This window comes from Ovis aries, chromosome 19 (genome assembly GCF_016772045.2).
Source record: "Ovis aries strain OAR_USU_Benz2616 breed Rambouillet chromosome 19, ARS-UI_Ramb_v3.0, whole genome shotgun sequence".
NCBI lineage: Eukaryota > Metazoa > Chordata > Mammalia > Artiodactyla > Bovidae > Ovis > Ovis aries.
The window spans coordinates 11,686,451-11,707,199 of record NC_056072.1 but is presented as its reverse complement, the minus strand read 5'-3'; the positions used below and the strand labels follow the sequence as shown (position 1 = coordinate 11,707,199).

The following is a 20,749-nucleotide window of genomic DNA, read 5'->3' as shown; positions in this document are numbered from 1 at the left end:
CAGAAGCTGATCCTCTTACAACGACATGAGAAGTTGCTGAAGAACTCAACGTCAACCATTCTACAGATGTTCATCATTTGAAGCAATTGAAAAGGTGAAAAAGCTTGATAAGCAGGTGCCTTATGAGCTGACTGCAAATCAAAACAATCATCGTTTTAAAGTGTCTTCTCTTGCTCTACCCAACAACGAACCATTTCTTGATCAGACTGTGACATGATAAAAAGTGGGTTTTATAGAACAACCAGAGATGACTAGCTCAGTGCTTGGACTGAGGAGAAGCTCCAAAGTACTCCCCAAAGCCAAACCTGTAACAAAAAAAGGTCGTGGTGGCTGTCTGCTGGTCTGATGCACTACAGCTTTCTGAATCCTGGTGAAATGATTACACCTGAGACGCACCGAAAAATGCAATGCCTGCAGCCTGCATTGGTCAACAGAGTAGGCCCAATTCTGCTCCAAGACAATGCCCAATTGCACACTGTGCAACCAACACCTCAGAAGTTGAATGAACTGGGCTACAAAGTCTTGCCTTATGTGCTATATTCACCTGACCTCTGGCCAACCAACTACTACTTCTTCAAGCATCTTGATAATTTTTTGCAGGGAAAATGCTTTCCAAGAGTCTGTGGAATCCCAAAGCACAGATTTTTATTATAGGAATAAACAAACTTATTTCTTGTTGGCAAAAATGTGTTGATTGTAATGGTTCCTATTTTGATTAATAAAGATGTGGGAATGAAGTTGTGAAGTTCCTCTGTGGTGCCCAACTCTTTGCAACCCACCAAGCTCCTCTGTCCATGGGATTTTCCAGGCAAGAGTACTGGAGTGGGTTGCCATTTCCTTCTCCAGGGAATCCTCCCGACCCAGGGATTGAACCTGGGTCTCCCACATTGTAGGCAGACACTTTTACCGTCTGAGCCACCAGGGAAGATAGGCATGTGTGGGATGTGTGGGAGCCTAGTTATAATGATTTAAAATTCATGGTCTGAAGCCACAATTATATTTGCACCAATCTAATAGTGCACAGAGGGCAACTCTCATCTACTCATCAAACAGATTTAAATAACTAAATAAAAGACAACCTGCTTTAAATCAACTTATGGAGATAAATGAATCACTAAATCCATCCATCCATCCAACTAAACACTAAAATAAAACTTGGTTATCTCTGAAGAGATGTGGAGCAGCAAATCAATCAATTCAACTACATACCAAAATAAAGTCAATTGTTCCCTCCTGCTATCCCAGCTCCCAACTGCCACCTCTTAACTCTGTTCCAAATATCACACTTATAAACTAGTATGCTGTAACAAAATAAGGCAACTAACTATCCATCTACATAGGAGACCAGTTAAACTATGACATATTATATAAACGAAATACTACAAATACTAACAAACATATGTGGTAATATGTTTATTTTGGCATAAATCTTTCTCACAGGAATCACAAGAAAATGGCAAGTAGTTCCTTTAAGAGCAGGGTACTAGAAGTTCCGGCTCAGGAAAGGGTCTTGGATGGGGCCTTGTCACAAGAGATAGGAGGAAGCTGTCCTTTAGGGGCTTGTTTCACTGGAACCCTGGGGGCTCAGAGGTTAAAGCGTCTGCATCCAATGCGGGAGACCAGGGTTCGATCCCTGGGTTGGGAAGTCCCCCTGGAGAAGGAAATGGCAATCCACTCCAGTATTCTTGCCTGGAGAATCCCATGGACAGAGAAGCCTGGTGAGCTACAGTCCATGGAGTCACAAAGAGTCGGACATGACTGTTCGACTTCACTTTCACTAGAAGTTCAATGGAGGAAGGAGACTCTTTTTAAAATGCTTTATTTTTTAGAACAAGTTTAGATTTGCATAAAAGTTGAGAAGATGGTGCAGAGGAGTCCCCATACAGCTGTCGCTTAGTCTACCCTATTATTAGCACTGTACATTAGTATGGTTCTTTCGCCACATTAATCAGTCAGTACTGATGCACTGCTATTAACAGCATGTTCTTCTAATGGAATTTGTAGGATGTTTTCCTCATGATTAGATTGGTGTTAAGAGTTTGGGGAAGGAAAACCAGGGAAGTGTCATTTTCATCACATTGTATCTAGAGTACATAGCATTACCACATTACCACGAGTCAGCACCATTGATACGGAGAAGACCTGCTTTTTTATCCTTTACCATTTTGTATCATTTGAACTTTTCAGCCATGTATTGGCATTGTTGCTGTTGTTCAGTCACCTAGCTGTGTCCGACTCTTTGCAACCCCGTGAACTGCAGCACGCCAGGCTTCCCTGTCTTTCACTATCTTCAGAGTTTGCTCAAACTCATGTCCATTGAGTCGGTGATGCCATCCAACCACCTCACCCTCTGCCATTCCCTTAGATCTTCCCCAGCATCAGGGTCTCTTCCAATGAGTTGGCTCTTCCCATCAGGCGAAGCTTCAGCATCAGTCCTTGCAGTGAATATTCAGGGTTGATCTCCTTTCTGATTGACAGGTTTGATCTCCATGCAGTCCAAGAGACGCTCAAGAGTCTTCTCCAGCACCACAATTCGAAAGCATAAATTCTTTGGTGCTCACCCTTCCTTATGGTACCTCTCACATCCATGCATGACTACTGGAATAACCATAGCTTTAACTATACGGACCTTTGTCAGCAATGTCTCTGCTTTTTATTTCTAATACACTGTCTAGATTGTCAACACTTTTCTTCCAAGGAGCAAGTGGCTTTTAATTTTGTGGCTGTGGTCACTGTTTACAGAGATTTTGGAGCTCAAGAAAATAAAATCTGTCACTGTTTCCACTTTTTCCCCTTCTATTTCCCATGAAGTGATGGGACTGAACGCCATGATCTTAGTTTTCGGAATGAAGAGTTTTAAGCCAGCTTTTTCACTCTCCTCTTTCACTTTCATCAAGATGCTCTTCAGTTCCTCTTCACTTTCTGTCATTAGGGTGGTGTCATCTGCATTTCTGAGGTTACTGATATTTCTTTCAGCAATCTTGATTCCAGCTTGTGATTCATCCAGCCCCAAATTTTGCATGACATACTCTGCATATACATTAAATAAGCAGGGCAACAATATACAGCCTTGATGTACTCCTTTCTCAATTCTGAACCAGTCTGTTGTTCAATGTCTGGTTCTAACTGTTACTTCTTGCCTTGCATACAAGTTTCTCAGGAGACAGGTAAGGTGGTCTGATACTCCCATCTATTTAAGAAACTTCCAGTTTGTTGGGATCCACACAGTGAAAGGTTTTAGTGCAGTCAATGAAGCAGAAGTGGATGTTTTGGAATGCCCTTGCTTTTTCTGCAATCCAACATATGCTGGCAATTTGATCTCTGGTTCCTCTGCCTTTTCTAAATCCAGAAAATCCTTTTCTAAATCGTACATCTATAAGTTCTCAGTTCATGTATTGCTGAAGCCTATGCTAGCATGTGAAATGAGCACAATTGTACAGTAGTTTGAACATTCTTTAACACTGCCTTTCTTTGGGATTGGAATGAAAACTGACCTTTTCCAGTCCTGTGGCCACTGCTAAGTTTACCAAATTTGCTGACATACTGAGTGCAGCACATTCACAGCATCATCTTTTAGGATCTGAAATGGTTCAGCTGAAATTCATAACCTCCACAGGCTTTGTTCTTAGTAATGCTTCCTAAAGCCCACTTGACTTCACATTCCAGAATGTCTGGCTCTAGGTGAGTGACCACACCATCCTGGTTATCCTGGTGATTAAGACCTTTTCTGTACAGTTCTTTGTAGTCTTGCCACCTCTTCTTAATCACCTCTGCTTCTGTTAGGTCCTTGCCATTCCTGTCCTTTATTGTACCCACCTTTGCATGAAATGTCCCCTTGGTTATCTCTAGTTTTCTTGAAGAGATCTCGTCTTTCCCATTGTACCGTTTCCCTCTATTTCTTTGCACTGTTCATTTAAGAAGGCTTTCTTATCTCTCCTTGCTATTTTCTGGAACTCTGCATTCAGTTGGGTATAACTTTCCCTTTCTCCTTTGCTCTTTGCTTCTCTTCTTTTCTCAGCTATTTGTAAGGCCTCCTCAGACAACCATTTTGCCTTTCTTTTTCTTACAAATGGTTTTGGTCACCACTTTCTGTACAGTGTTATGAACCTCCGTCCACAGTTCTTCAGGCACTCTGTCTACCAGATCTATCTATTCATCAGCTCCACTATATAATTGTAAGGGATTTATTTAGGTCACACCTGAATGGCCTAGTGGTTTTCCCTACTTTCTTAAATTTAAGTCTGAATTTTGCAATAGGGAGCTCATGATCTGAGCCACAGTCAGCTCCAAGTCTTGTTTTTGCTTGCATACAGCTTCTTCATCTTCAGTTGTAAGGAACATAATCAATCCAATTCTGGTATTGACCATTTGGTGATATCCATGTGTAGAGTCATCTCTTGTGTTGTTTTAAGAGGGTGTTTGCTATGACCAGTGTGTTCTCTTGGCAAAACTATTAGCCTTCGCCCTGCTTTATTTTGTACTCCAAAGCCAAACTTGCCTGTTACTCCAGGTTACTCCAGAAGTTATTTCTTAACTTCCTACTTTTGCATTCCAGTCCCCTATGATGAAAAGGACATCTTTTTTTGGTGTTACTTCTAGAAGGTCTTATAGGTGGTCTTCATAGAACCATTCAACTTAATCTTCTTCAGCATTAGTGGTTGGGGCATCGAGTTGGATTACTGTGATACCGAATGGGTTGCCTTGGGAAGGAACCGAGGCCATTCTGTCACTTTTGAGATTGCACCCAGGGTACTGCATTTCAAACTCTTTTGTTGACTATGATGGCTACTCCATTTCTTCTAAGGGATTTTTCCCCACCACAGTAGATATAATGGTTATCTGAGTCAAATATTGGTGTTATGCATTCAAAAACTGTTTTCTAAGCTTCTGTCTTTTTGAAAAACATTGCTTTCTTTTGTTGTGTCAGGTCTCGGCTGTGGCAGGCAGGATCTTTCATTGTGACAATTCATTCTCTGGTTGTGGAGCGCAGGCTCCGAGCACACATACGGACTCAGTAGTTGTGGTGCATGGGCTTAGTTGCTCTGAGGCCTGTGGGATCTTAGTTCTCTGACCAAGGACTGAACCTGAGTCCCTGCATTGCAAGGCAGATTCTTAATCTCTGGACCACCAGAATAGTCCCTAAGCTTTTGTCTTAAGTGAAGAAACAGCAATCTCTTGCCAGCAGAACCTATACTTTGGATGACTACTTTTCCTAATCAATTAAGATAATAAATTCATGTTTCCCTCTTCAGACCAAAGTTGCAATCTACTGAACAGCTTCCAAGAGTGAAAGCAGAGGAATACCATGAAGCTAAATGGCTCACTGGATAATTAAACACCAGTCTGTCCTCACACACAACAGGACAAATTGAAGGAAAAGATTTGTAACTAAATATCTGGAAATCAATATAACAGTCCTTTAAAAAAAAAAAAAAAACAAACCTTCATCTCAAAGAATATCAAGCAACCCAGCAGCCCCCAGTTATATCCTCCAACCACTCTTAAATAGCAAGAATAGTAAGTTCTGTTTTTCACAGCTTGATGCCATTTCTCACATGTCACTATTACATCAAAGTTGCAAATTCCTTTTAAAATTAAATTTAAAATTAAAAGTACAGAACAAGTTTCTCCCCATTACATTTCCATGACTCAACAAACAGCATGTCATGTGCTACGTGCTAAGTCACTTCAGTCATGTCTGACTCTTTGTGACCCTGTGGACTGGAGCCCGCCAGGCTCCTTTGCCCATGAGATTCTCCAAGCAAGAATACTGGCATGTTTTGCCATTTCCTCCTCCAGTGGATCTTCCCAACCCAGGGATTAAACCCGTGTCTCTTACGTCTGCTGCACTGGCAGGCTGGTTCTTCACCACTAGTGCCACCTGGGAAGCCCAATAATAGGCACAGTTTAAGAGAAGAAATGAATTATAACAAAGCTGAACAATACACTACATTTATGCATCTTAAACTGACTAAATATCTACCATTTCTGTTAAAGCTAACCCCTTTAAATAGAAAAAATATTTGGGAACATAGATACAGAGAGAAAACTGTAACTCTAATTTAGAGACCTGTTCCCTCTAGTAGAAACCTCTAAAGCCTCAGGGGTCAAGGAGAAAACACAGTAGAGACAGAGTAACATTATTTGACCTAATCCAGCAGACTGATACAAATCTATCTGAAATAACTGGACTCTAAAGATATGAGAAGTAACAAAATCTACTGAAAACATCCATGTCTGCTTCCCAGTAAAACAACTTTCTCCCAACTTTCTCCTACTGAAGTCTCAGTGCAGCTCAGCTAAAGTGTAAGTAGGGTTCTTAGCCGTGGCTGCATACTAGATCTCTTGGGAAACTTTCAAAAGTCCCAATGCCAAGGCCTCATCACAAATCACTTAAATGAATTTCTGGCAGTGGATCTAGTAAACTTAGATCCACTTAGTTTACTAGTACTTAGTAAACTTTCCCAGGTGATTCCAATATGAAGCCAATGTTGAGGGCCTCTGATTTAATGTACAAGAGAATTTCTATTGCAACAACAGGGTAAACAGATTTTCATCACTTACTACACAGGCCTTGGCCCTAAGACACACCATTTCTCTGCGCCAAACACAAAGAAAATGCTGGATAAATTAGGGGAGAATACTGCCACAGAACTCAACATGAAATAAAAAATGGAAATCTTCAGGCTTCAGAAATGAAAAGGACAAGAGTAGAGCAGTAAGCCTTGGAGGGCTTCCCAGGTGGTGCAGTGGTAAAAAGTCTGCCAGCCAATGCAGGAGATACAAGAGACAGGTTGATCCTTGGGTCAGGAAGATCACCTGGAGAAGGAAATGGCAACCCTTCCAATGTTCTTCCTAGGAAATCCCATGGACACAGGAGTGTGGCACGCTATAGCTCACAGGGTAGCAAAAGAATTGGATACGACTTAGCAACTAAAAAACAACACTGAAATGACCAAGACTTTATCATTCATTCGGTTAAAGTGGTATACTATACCCACTGACTTGAGTATGCTGAACCATTCCCACATCTTTAGGATGAAGCCCACTTAATCATGGTGCACAATCCTTTTAATGTATTGCTGATTTTGGTTTGCTAATGTTTTGTTGAGAAACTTTGCATATAAGATTACCTTATAGTTTTCTTATAGAGTCTGTCTGGCTTTGGTATCAGGGTAATGGTGGCCTTGTAAAATTAGTTTGTAATGTTTCCTTTTCTTCTAGTTTTTGGAAGAATGTGAGAAGGATTATCTAAGTTCCTGTTTGAATGTTTGGTAAAATTCACCAGTGAAATTATTGGTCCTTGACTTTTGTTAGGAAATTTTTGATTATTGATTTGATCTCCTTAGTAGTAACTGATCTGTTTAGATTTTCTGTTTCTTCATGATTCAGTCTTAGTAGATTCTATGTTTCTAGGAAGTTATCCATTTCTTCTAGATGCTACAATTTGTTGGTATATACCTGTTCATAGTGGGCTTCCCTGATAGCTCAGTTGGTAAAGAATCTGGCTGCAATGTAGGAGACCCCGGTTCGTTTCCTGGGTCAGGAAGATCCCCTGGAGAAGGGATAGGCTACCCACTCCAGTGTTCTTGGGCTTCCTTTGCGGCTCAGCTGGTAAAGAATCGCCTGCAATGCATGAGAGCTGGGTTCAATCCCTGGGTTGGGAAGATCCCCTGGAGAAGGGAAAGGCTACCTACTCCAGTATTCTGGCCTGGAGAATGGGGTCACGAAGAGTTGGACACGACTGAGTGACTTTTACTTCACTTCACTTCACCTGTTCATAGTAGTCTCTTAACGACCTCATATTTCTGTGGTGTCAGCTGCAATGTTTCCTCTTTGACTTCTGAATTGGAGTCCTCTCTTTCTCTTGGTGAGTCTAGCTAACAATCTACTTGTCTTTTTAAGAAACCAGTTCTTAGTTTCAATGATCTCTTCAACTGTCTTTTTAGTCTTTCATATATTTTCACTCTTGATGTTTTTATTTAATTTCCTTCTGCTAACTCTGGGCTTAGTCTGTTCTTTCTGTAGTTCCTTAAAAGTAGGGGATTTTAAAGATATATATCTATATCTGTATCTTGCTGTGTTCTTCCACTCTTTCTTTTTTTATTTTAATTGAGCATTTTATGTAATTCTATTTTTCTCTCCTCTCTTAGCATATTCTTTTTTCCCTTTTTTCCTGGTTTCCCTAGAGTCTGCACTACACATTTGCAATGAATTCAAGTCCACTTTCACATAGTACTATACCATTTCCCTGAGTTTTCTTTCAATCTCATATATCCTGGAATGGGTATTATAGTCTTGCAACCCAGAACTGTCAACAAGTACAGATCAAAAAAAAAAAAAAAAAGCTCTAAGCCTGCTCTCTGTGACCAAAGAGGCACCAAACCTAGCAGGGACCTCATCCCTGATTACATAGCTGGACCATAGAGTCTCAAGCTGACCAACTAGGCCCGAACCAGAGGTGCCAATGAAGACCAGACAGGAATCTTCACTCACTGTCCAATCTACATCTAGTGTAGATAGGTCCATGCTGCCTATACCAGCACCGCTGACAGGCCCAGCCAATATCTCCCATTCTTCCACGCAGCAGCTGAGAGTGACCCAGGTCTGGTACCTTTTGCTCCTCTACACAGTGGCAATAGATGATCCAGACTCAGATGACTCAGACACAACTCGTCACCCAGCAGCAAAAGGGGACCTAGGAAATGTGCCTTTCAAGTCCACAGGCAATACCAGAGAATGAACAAGAGCCCAACTAGCATCAGGTGGAAAGCCACAAGATGCGCCCAAGGAAGTGTGCACAGACTCACAGGCACAGCCACTATCTCCCACCTTCCACCTAGCAGCACCAGGCCTGGGCAAGTGCATGCTACGCCCATGGGTGGCATCAGCAGGAATCAAGAAGAGAGCCTCAGCAGTGCTACATACACAAAACAAACCAGAACACCACTGCGAGGGCTCTCAAAATCAGGAAAATTGCCTGCTAAAATATATTACTTCAATATATCATTATCTCAATAGGATCAAAAGTCTTCTAACATAATATCCAAAATATCCATGATACAATTTTAAAAAATTATTCAACATACCAAGAACCAGAAAATATTCATAAGGAAAGACATCTAAGGGACTTTTCTGACGGTTCAGCGGTTAAGACTCTGTATTCCGAATTCAATCCCTGGCGGGGATCTAAGCCCCTGCATGCCACATGGCATGGCCAAAAAGAAACAGGAACAGAAAGACTGATATCAACATGAAGAAGAATCAGATGTTGGAACTATTTGACAAGAATTTTAAACCAGCCACCATAAAAATGCTTCTAACATGCAATTTGAAATTCTTAAAGGAAAAACAGAAAATCTCAGCAAAAAAATAAAAAATGTAAAAAGAACCAAAGAAAAATTATTTAATGGAAAATCTACACTAATAGAAATAAAAGCTCTAGGAATGGGTTCCAGAGTAGAATGGAGAGGACAGAGGATAGAATCAGCAAACTTGAAAGTAAATCAAGAACATTTACTCAATTTGAACTCAGAAAAAAGTAGGTTGAAAACTGAGCCAGAAGGATTATGGTACAATATGGTTCAACAACAAAAGATCTAACATTTCCACCATTAGAGTCCCAGGAAAAAAGGAAGGAAAATAGCTTACAAAGGTATTCAAAGACATAATGGCTGAAAACTTCCCAAAATTGGTGATGTTAAAAACCTAGATTTAAGAAATTTGGGAACCCCAAACTGGATAGACCTAAAGAAATCCACACTAAGACACATCATAATTAAACCTCTGAAAACCAAAGATAAAGAAAACAATTGCTTTTTTTTCTTTTGCTATGCTGTGCAGCATGGGGGGATCTTAGTTCCCAGTCTAGATATTGAATCTGTGCCTTCTGCATTGAGAGCACAGTCCTAAACCACTGAACCACCAGGAAGTCCCACAAAGAAACAATCTTGAAAACAGGCAGAGAAAAGCAACACATTTGTACCAACTCACATGACAGATTTCTCACCTGCAACCATGATGGCCAGAATTAAGTAATGTATCTTTTAAGTGTTCAAAGAAAAGAAATGTAAACTACAAATTCTTATATCCAGGGAAACTATCCTTAAGAAATGATGGGGAAATAAACATATCTTCAAATGAAGGAAAACCAAATCCAGGGATTAAACAAATTTGTACTAACAGAATCTACCACCATTTGTACAGATAATAATTCTTGTTATCCGTACACAGGGACTGAAGAGATATAAAGAGCCAGAAATACTTGAGCCATGAAATGCTACATGGCTCTTCAAATGTTATTTTATTTTAAAATAATAATAACATTTAATTTAAAAAGTTATTTTACAACGCTTTTAATAATTTCAGAAAATACTCAAGATATAAAACAAACTAGAAAGGAATATTCCAAACTGTTATCAGTTGATTAAGGCAACTGACTCCTGGTAGGAAACTGGGAATTTATTTTTGAAGTTTCTAATTTGACTAGAGCGTTTGTTATTTTTTTAAATGTTTACTAGCTGTGTAACCACAGTGTATTGGAACTAATAATATAATACCAAGAGCCTCGCTAACACTCAGAGATTATGAATAACTGTGCCAAAGAACAAGGAATAGCCTCAATGAAATGAAACAGCATACCTACTGCTGTACTCATCCGAAAGAGAGGAGTGCTATCTTTCACATACCTGTGAATCTGTCCATTTTTATGCAGGTATTCCAAACCCTCCAGCACTTCTTTGAGTATTGTAGCAATGGTAGCTTCATCCAGGACTCCATTTTTATGTTCCCCCTTTGCCACAATGTGCTTAATAATATCTAGAACAGAACCTGAAAAGAGAATAAAAAGTTTTCAATAATTTTTTAACTCATTCAATATAATTCAGAGCCATTTAAAAATCAAAACACATGTAAATCTTCTCGTAAATTTAGCTGTGTAGGAAAGGAAGGAAAAAATAGCAATATAAGGAAATATCAAAGTTTAAAATTAATAATATATTAATTCTACTCTGAAACAGAAAGCAACCTAATATCCAAATAGAAGTATTACACCAGCATCTTCTTTGGGCATCTAATGAGAATTTGAAAAAGGTAATAGAGGATTTTTAAAATCACCTCTGAAGAATCCCTAGGTAAACCATATTGGTCAATAACACTTTAGCAAAAGATGTAACAAACCAATTTAGGTTTTTAACATCAGATTAGAGTATGCAACATTGTTTAAATAAAGATATAAAATACATCTGAAATTCAGGTCAAATATCACATGTGTATGCAAACTAATTTAAAGGTTAAAATTATATTTCAGGTTAATAAGTAATAGAAATAAAACAGGTTAAGACAAAGAAAAATATGCAAGGAATAAAAGTAGCAGTAAATAACAGCCATAAATAACAGCCTAGATGTATTAATCAATCTCATTCTTCCCAGGATAGGAAATAATACTCCCACTAAAAATCAGAGGGAGGGAAAACACACCAATATAATAATTTAGGGCTTCTCCGGTGGCTCAGCTGGTAAAGAATCTGCCTGCAATGTGGGAGACCTGGGTACGATCCCTGGGTTGAAAAGATTCCCTGGGGGAGGGCATAGCAACCCACTCCAGTATTCTTGCCTGAAAAATCCCCATGGACAGAGGAGTTTGGCAGGCTATAGTCCTTAGCGTCACAAAGAGTCAGACATGACTGAGCAACTAAGTACATAATAATTAGAATCACAGAATGTTATCTACCATAAAAAAAAAAAATAAAGCTTGCTAGAGATCAGTAGGATTTCTGGCAGTACAATGGCCCATAAAGATCAGAGAACCAAAACAAAATAATCTCCAATATTAAAAATTGTGCCAAGGAGTCTGAAATATAACATAAAGTACACTGAAAAGATTGAATGTCCATTTCTTGGCAAATGTTTCTGTTGAAAACTTGCCCTGGTGGGTGTTTTTTATTGCACACACTTGAAGAGAAAAATATATATTTCCAAGCGAGAAAGAAGTGGTCTAGATGAAATCCTTGAAAACATGAGAGAACTGAACACATTTACTTCAGCTCCCACTGGAAATCCACTAACTTGATAAGCCTGACAAAAAGGCCATAAATCCAGAATAAAAAAGAAAACAAGAAGAACAAAAGACATACATCATTAATTTTCTGAAAGAGAGAAAGCAGAAAAAGTAACTTTGAGTATGTAGAGGGGAAAAATTGGAAACTTCAGTGCCTGCAGAGGAGGTGTATCAATTAGGAAAACATAGATCTCTTCCCTTGAGTTCCAGAAAGGCTCAGAACACAAACACCTTAGACCACGTAGAAGGATGTGAGGGGTTACTGATGGAAAGGTTTGAACACAGGAAAACTGGCTGAAAGTCATAAAAAGCAGAATAAGATTCCCAGATCCCACCCTCCCCATCCTAGAAAGCAAGGCAACTACCACGCCCCACCTCTAGCAGGAGACAGGCTGTTTCTTCTCTGTAGACAAATAATGGGAGACTTCAGATTCTTGGTAACTTTTTTAAGATTTTCTCCCTCTTTATTTCTGGGATTCATAAGACTATGATCCACAAGGAGGGGAACTAAGGAACAAGTTTTGTTCTGTTTAGTTTAACCAATTACACATTGACTCCCAGAGCAAAGTGACTATACCAACTGGCCAGGTATTTCATTCTTCTTAGAAATCCAGGCCACATTAAGAACTGTTCAGTAAGAAAACATATATATATAAATGCCAACTGAGTTAAATGACTGTAATGTAAAGAATATCTAAAATAAGGAAGGCAAAGGGGAAAACTCCTACTAGGAATTTAAATTACAATTTTTTCATTCAATAGTTAAGTCATAGTATATGAGATCTAGAACTAGGTGCCACAGAGTATGTCCAGATCCACAGAGCATGACTGCTGACTTTCAGGGACCTTCTAGTCTGGGAGGTCAAAGAAATGGGCAACAAAGACCCTAGGGCACAGCAAAGTTACCAGATATGCATTTTAAATGAGTCTGAAGCAAGAACTCCTTTTCGAAAATCTTAGATTTCTATTAATTTCACATCACCCAGTGGTTAATAGGGAAATTAAAGCGATGCACATCCTCAGATTATGCCCAGAATGGATATACCCAAACAAGGCTATCTAAGAAGCCCCTTCTTCCCTGGGATAAGTTGTCTTTTCAGTTTTAGTCTCCCAAGAATATGATTTTTATAGGTGAAGGTGAAGGGATGGTCATGCCACTAAGATCTACATCCTTAACTGACAAATATTGGTCCTGGAAGGGTCCCCCTTCTTTCCCAAACGATTTCCTCAGCATCTTGCAGCATCTTACACAATGCCTACAATCCCCTCTCTTGAAATATCAAAATTATATACAATTCTTCATATAAACTAAGAGAAAGATGAAGGTAAAATATGCTAAGCAAAAGAAAACTATCACTGGATGATTCAAATTAAGATTTAAAGAAAAGGAACAATGAAGGAAGCCTGTATCGGCATATAAAATAGTATGTCCTTGGGCATAATCTGGAAGAAGTGTTCTATTGGGATAATCTGTCCTCAAACTTTAATACATTAAGAAATTACTTAGCAAACTAGCTAAAAATGCTGATTCCCAGATCTTAAAGATTGCCATTCAAGAGATCTCACGTAGGGCCCAAGAAGTTGCACTTTAACAACCTAGACTGTCCACTGAAACCCATGAATTTTTTAAAGTAAATGCAAGTAAATTAAATAATGGAAAACAAGAGGGATTTGGTACAAATTTTTTTAATGAAGCAAAAAATTAAAGTGTAGATCATCTACTCCCCAAACTATCTCACATCTGCCTCCATAGTCCATGGCACGGAACATTTTAAAAAAGTGAAAAACTTTTACTGTACAAGAAAATCATTACTAAACATTAAAACGATATTGAAAAAGTGGTGAAGCAGTTGCAGGCAAGACATTTGTTAAATCTGACAATTATAGCTCAATCAAATTAATCACTCAGTCAACATGTTTATTTCCTCAGTTTAGTTTTATGAATAAACACTCTGAGTCCAAAATTAATTCACCCATTTTAGATACCAGTATTTTTACCAAGTTTTAATCAATCTTTAGCCACTGGGTGCTACTTACGTCTTCCTAAGCCATATAAGTTTTAAAAGGAGCCAAAATTTGCTTGCTCTGAGTATTTCATTTCAAATCAGCAGACATACCCTCACTGTTGCTTGATTATCCAAAATCTGTCACTCACAATACCATGTATTTTTTACCTGGGTCATGCTCAGGGTCAAAGAAGTCCCATACCTTTTCTCTCTCAGAAGATGACAAAGATGAGAGTATCCTTAAATCACAAAGTAATTCACTAAGACAGTGCATTTGACCCAGAGAGATGTTATGGGGAGGGAGGTGGGAGGGGGGTTCATGTTTGGGAATGCATGTAAGAATTAAAGATTTTAAAATTTAAAAAATAAAAAACTAAAAAAAAAAAAATAAAATAAAATAAAACCTAAAAAAAAAAAAAAATTAGATTTCCGCATTTCTACAGTTCCTCCCTTTAAAGCCTACAGATTCTTCTCTATCTTTTCCTTTCAGAAGCTTTCTTAATTACTTTGATTTCTAAAAATCTTACATTGCAGTTTGGTGCTAATAAATGGTGGAAATAGCTATTTAGATAGAAAGCGGTTCTAATTTCTAAAGATTAACCTTCTATACTAATAAATTTCAACACTCAACATGAGTTCCAATTATTTAATTTATAAAAGATAAGAATATCATAGTTATAAGAAAGCATTATAAAATAATTATAATAGGCACAATGTAACTTATTTTAACCATGATGTCCTCCTGGTCCATGGGCTTAAGAGTGCCAGTTGCAGTTCATTTTACAATTTAATTAGATTATTAAATTCTATATCAGTACAATGTTGCTAAATCAAAAATATGCATTTTAAATATTTTGGTTGGAAAAGTTAGTATGAAAGGAAAAGTTAATATGAAAGAATGTAGCCTATACATATTTGTGTTAATTCTGGCTATTTATATTTTTAAATTATTCAGATGGAGCCCCTGCTTCTCAATGGTCCCCATCTCTCACTCTCTCTGCTCTAGCTGTGATTTCCTTATCAGATCCCAAGGCACACCACTCTCCTCCATCTTGCCTCCACTCAGCCCCAATACAGTGTTCCCTCTATCTGTGGGTCTTTCTCCCATTTTTCCCCTGATACCACCTCCACATCCATGTCACCTGGCTAGTTATTACCTATTCTTCGAGTCTCCTGAAGAACATCACCTCCTGAAGGCAGTCTCTATCCCATCACAGCCATTCTCCCTCAATAGTTAGGTTCTGCTAATACTTGTTCCCATGATACCTGATACTTCCTCATGGCACTCGACACACTTATAATTATTTAATTGCAACTTTTTCTTATTAGTTATAAGACCCATAAGAGCAAGGAACTGACTGACTGATTCACCAAAGTACTGGTAATCAATAAGTATTTGATGAAAGCCATTTTAACTGAGCTATCTTGACAGTTCCCTCCTATTTAAAAAAGTTTTTTTGCTGTGCTTAGTTCTATTTTTTGTTTTCTACATATTGCTTAATGTATCTCTTCAGTTTAAATGTGTTCACTTTAAAACTACAAAAGATTACACTAAAAAAGGTGCAAAATTTTTAATATTCTAAAAGTAAACATTTAGATATAAGATTATGTTGACTCATAAAATTAAAAGTAATCTTTAAAAGAATTAATGCTTGGAACATATTTGAAAATTATTGCCCAGGAAATTTCCTGAGTCCTATGCTGGAAAAACTGGGCACCATCCCAGGAAACTTAAGACCTGGAAGAACAGAAAGGTACATTTCAAAGACATCCCACCCAGCTATATATACCATATCCTGCCTTGTGATCAGGACATATACTCACTGAGACGGAATGGGAATTCTTTAAAAGCAACAAAAACAAATTTTTTAAAGGCATTCTGCTTATAAGTAGCAGAAAGGATGTACTGGCATACAGCTGTGGATCAGAGAATCAAGCAATTTATTCCTATTCATCAGAGGACTTTTTAGCAAAACATTAAAAACTCTGTATTACACATTTTGCAAATTACATATAAAGAAAATTATGCTGTAGGTGATCAATAACGAAAGATACAGTATTACCTAATATTCCCAAATCTGTCCATACTGAAAGAACCATGCTTGACCACCATCTTGAAAGGTGGTTGGTGTTAGCAAGGCTTCCAACCATCATATGAACAGGGCCTTTAACAAAGCAATCCAGTTTCTCCAGTGTGTCACTAATGGGATTGAAACAAAAAGGTGATTCTGGCTACACTGAAAAGCATCAAATAACAAGGGATCATTATCATTAATAACTAAAATTTCTTGTGCACCTACTACATGTCAGCACAGTGGTAGATGCTCTACACAGTCATCTCACTTACTCCTCACCAATACCCTGAAACGCAGGAAAGGCATCCCCGTTTAACAGACAAGTTAATAGGTTCAAAGAGTTTGCCTAGGGATATAACCACTAAGTAGAAAATCTAGAATTTAATTCTAAAGCCTACAGACTTTTCTTTAAAGCTTCTCTGGGGAAGTAAGGTATTCAATGAGTAATGGTATTAAAATAACAAACATGGATTCTCTTTCCTGTAATCCTACACTAAAACTGAAAATGAAAAATAATGCTCCCATGTTAAATATATATGCAAACAAGCAGCAAAGTGATGGGAAAGTTGGGCAGCTCCATCACTCACTTGTCCTATCTTGCCACATCATTCAAATCCATGTTGTAGCAAAATGTCTAATTTATTATATGGCATGGACTTCTGGGTAACCATAACAAAATTGACAATCTATACATACTAAGGGTCCACTGTTTGCAATTAGCAATATTTACATTTTATTCTAAGGACTAAAGCAGAAATAACTGTATACACAATAGTGCAGGATACAGTACATAATTATGTTAATACGGGGGACCAAGATTTTTCTGTGTAGAAGAAAAGAGATGCGAGTATAATTTTTAAAGTTTTAAAGGTCTGCAATGTTAAATCTGAATTGGAAATACTAATGTCAAATTATGATTTGTTTTAATATGCTATATTTCCAAGCTCTTCCAAACAGAAGCAAGGACAAAATAGTAGCAGTACTCAGATATCCAAGTTATACTTTCTGAATACCATTCCCCATAAAAAGGATCAGGGCTCCTTAGAATACTGGCCGATTCTGAGAAAAGCAGAATAACTGTGAATCATTTATACAGAACCAAAAATCAAGGTTATCGAAGATTGATGGATCATGTCAAAAGGACACCACAGTACGTTTGAAGAGACTTCCACTAACAAAATTTGGATAACTTGAGCATCAAAAAGGAAAAAAAAAAGAGTGTAACTGGTTGAAAGGCACTGAATATATGAAAAAAAAAATCCTTGAGTTTATATAGCATACTTCAAAAAAGAAAGCATCACTCAGCGGGAAAAAAGAAACAAGTCCTACTGGCAGTGATTATTAAACTAATTCTTTACTGTGAAAATTGGTCCTTAAAAAAACACATTTATCCTGTCTAAAGTGTCTGCCCGCAATGCGTGAGACCCGGGTTCGATCCCTGGGTTGGGAAGATCCCCTGGGGAAGGAAATGGCAACCCACTCCAGTATTCTTGCCTGGAAAATCCCATGGACAGAGGACCCTAGTAGACTACAGTCCATGGGGCCGCAGAGAGTCAGACATGACACAACTGAGCGACTTCACTTTCTTTCAGTAGGAATTACAGTACAGAGTAATCAAAAAGTCCCAGTTAATAAAGGAAAGTTCCTTCACAGCGAAGAATGCCACTTTATAAATGTTAATAAAAAGAAAAAGAAAAAATTACCATTCTGCAACCTCTGACAAAATAACTGACTCAAACAAGGATTGTTAATGGATATTAAAAATCATTAGATCAAAGACTTGGGGAACTGGATACTCACAGTGCCACAGTATCATCCCAAAGACTTCTTGCTAGCTGCAAAGGGAAATAAAGCCAACTTTTCCATGGAGAGGCCTGGCTGTCGTAATTTTCAGCAATCAAAATCAACATCACTACTAAAGATACAACCAGACAGCAAATACTACTTCTTTACGTGATGCAATATAAAGTACAAAGCACCACCTACAAAATACTCTGTCCAAATAACATTTTAGGTCTAATTTTTAATTTGTAGGAAACAGAGGAATATAAATCAAGTTAAACATCACCAGGAAGAAATAACCACATAAATCCAGAATGTGGAACATCCTACAAGACAGACCCTTCAAATCAGACCTTTTATAAATTTGTGAAATGGAAGAGAGGAAGTAGGAGGGAACCATCCTAGATTGAGAGAAATTGAAGAAGCATGACAACCAAATGCAACATGTGACTTGTCTCACCTTGTACACTAGTATTGTTAGATACTGTAATCTCAGTATCTCCTCAAATGCATGTCCATGAAAACCAAACCAAAGAGAACATTTGTATTTACTTTCCAAACCATGAAATTGGCATTTCACTGTACTCTACTCACCTCCACTTAACAGCTTCATGACTAGCCACAGCTCATCTTTTACCACAAAAGATGTGTAGTAAGACACAATATTAGGATGATGGCACTGACTCATGGCTTGAATTTCTTTCTACAAAGAAGAGAAAACATAGTAATTCATTATATGCAAGCCTAAAACAACATTAGAATGAATTTCAAAGATGATGTCACAACATTTTTAGGATTTTCATGGTTCTGATCTCTTCAAGAATGGTTAAACCAAAAAACCACTTGGTTTCCCTCAGTCCATTCTGATTCCTACTCCTTTCACTCATTAAACCAGTAATCTTTGAAACCAGAAACATACTATTTATCACACCTTGGCACAGTACCACAGAGGCCTCCACTGGGACACAACTTTTACTTCAAGGTGTCCCTGAAGAAATCTTGGGAAATCAGGTTTTACAGTCACGGAGGATAATTACTAATAAATGGAGAGTGGTTTTTTGTTTGGCGCTTTTTTCCCCCAAAATAGTTTCATCTCATTTTTGTGAAATGATTAACAATTCTCACTTTAAAGAAGTCATAAACTAAATCAAAAGTAGAAACCTGAGCCCAAAGTCAAAGCTTACACTATTCTCAGTTATGAATTTAAATTAGATCTGGTGTGATAAGATGCCTTATCGAAGTCTTGTGGTCAGGGCCCTGCTTATCTCTCCATTATTCCCACTGCCTTCACTGAAACTACCCTCACACACCCGAGTCCTACCATAGTAACTTGAAGTGAGCCATGCTGCTTCTAATTGTGCACACTTAACCTTATTGTTCCCTCTGCCTAAAGTACACTTCCCTCATTTTCATCCAGCTAAAAACACCAAATCACCCTGCCAATTTCAGCCAAAATACCACTTCCACCCAGCTTCCCAGGTTTAGTGACATGTCCCTTCTCTTAGCTTCTAAGCTCTGTGCACATCTCCTTACATTACAGCACATATGTCTGGATAGAAAGTTAGATGCTTATGTGCCTGTCCTCCCCTGTGGAACTGAGAACTTCAACCAAGCAAGTACTTAGAAGTGGATTCCTACACATGGTGGGAATTATCATACCATATGTAGTTGCCTGTTTATTTTTCTGCATCCCTCACAAAACTGTAAGCTCAATGAGAGATCAGACTCTGTATTACTAGCACTCATCATTGTGCTTGGCACACAGTCTACCCTCAATAAATACTTGCTGAATGAATGAAATCCTACAGCACTTTATACAGCTTTTTACTTCTTGATATACTTGCCCTATACCCTTGGTATTTGTTCAGTAAGATCAACTGTGTAAAAGCTGCTCCAAATCCCTGATTCATAAGAAGTGTTCACGAAAGGTGCTCCTTCTCTTCTCATGTTCGCTACTCGGACGTAAGTTCTTTTATGGCGAGGGCTTGTTGTGTGCATTTTTGCTACCCACTAAGTATTAGCACAGTCTTCCAAGCTAAGTAAACACAGAGGATAAGAAAGAGGAACTAAAGTAATAAACACCTGCCTCCTGGCACAGTTATATAGGACTTGAATAGATAAGATATGTACACATAAGAGGTAATGTACAGGACAGCATATACATGCCAAATGAGGAAAATGTTACAAGAATTCCAGAGGAAAGAACAGTTAAGGCAAGAAGTCTGCACAGAGTGGGTGGGAACTATGTGTTTTATAAGATGTGGGATATTATAGAGGTACAAGGTGCAAAGCACATAAAATTACAGAAAAAAAGAAAAGGATGAAATATGCAAGACAGATTTTAGACACAGGAGTAGACCTGTCTAAACACAGGTCATGCTTTCAACAGAAATTTAACAAGTGCCTACTTTATGCCAGGTGCAATACTAGTATAATGATGAATGTTCACAAAACTTACAGTATGGTGAAGAAGTTAGACAAATACTAATTTACAATACACATGAATAAAGTCTGATATGAGGAAGTACTAAATACTATATGATTTCACTGAAGAGGTGAATCATCCAAAATTAGGAGTGACAATCAGGGAAACCTTCCTATAAAAAGTTTTACTACACTGATATTACAATCCTGTTGCGTGCTTAAGCGCTCAGTTCAGTTCAGTTCAGTCACTCAGTTGTGTCCGACTCTTTGCGACCCCATGAATCGCAGCACGCCAGGCCTCCCTGTCCATCACCAACTCCCGGAGTTCACTCAGACTCACATCCATCGAGTCAGTGATGCCATCCAGCCATCTCATCCTCTGTTGTCCCCTTCTCCTCCTGCCC

The 20,749-nt window shown here is 38.3% G+C and overlaps 1 protein-coding gene across 4 annotated transcripts in view; it reads right to left on the bottom strand.

Annotated features, from left to right (window-relative positions):
* The window catches only part of OXSR1 (oxidative stress responsive kinase 1), an 85,091-nt gene that overhangs the window by 40,253 nt on the left and 24,089 nt on the right, over positions 1-20,749 (bottom strand). For 2 of the 4 annotated variants that reach the window (XM_060402087.1, XM_027958018.2), the window contains exons 1-3: positions 18,516-18,625; positions 16,128-16,264; positions 10,689-10,830 (exon numbers count right to left, since the gene is read on the bottom strand). In XM_060402087.1, coding sequence (XP_060258070.1) covers positions 10,689-10,830; positions 16,128-16,218 — 233 coding nt within the window. In that variant the 5' untranslated portion in view covers positions 16,219-16,264; positions 18,516-18,625. Of the gene's footprint in view, positions 1-10,688; positions 10,831-16,127; positions 16,265-18,515; positions 18,626-20,749 lie in introns of those variants that run through there. The other 2 variants (XM_060402086.1, XM_004018228.5) reach the window with 1 other exon arrangement.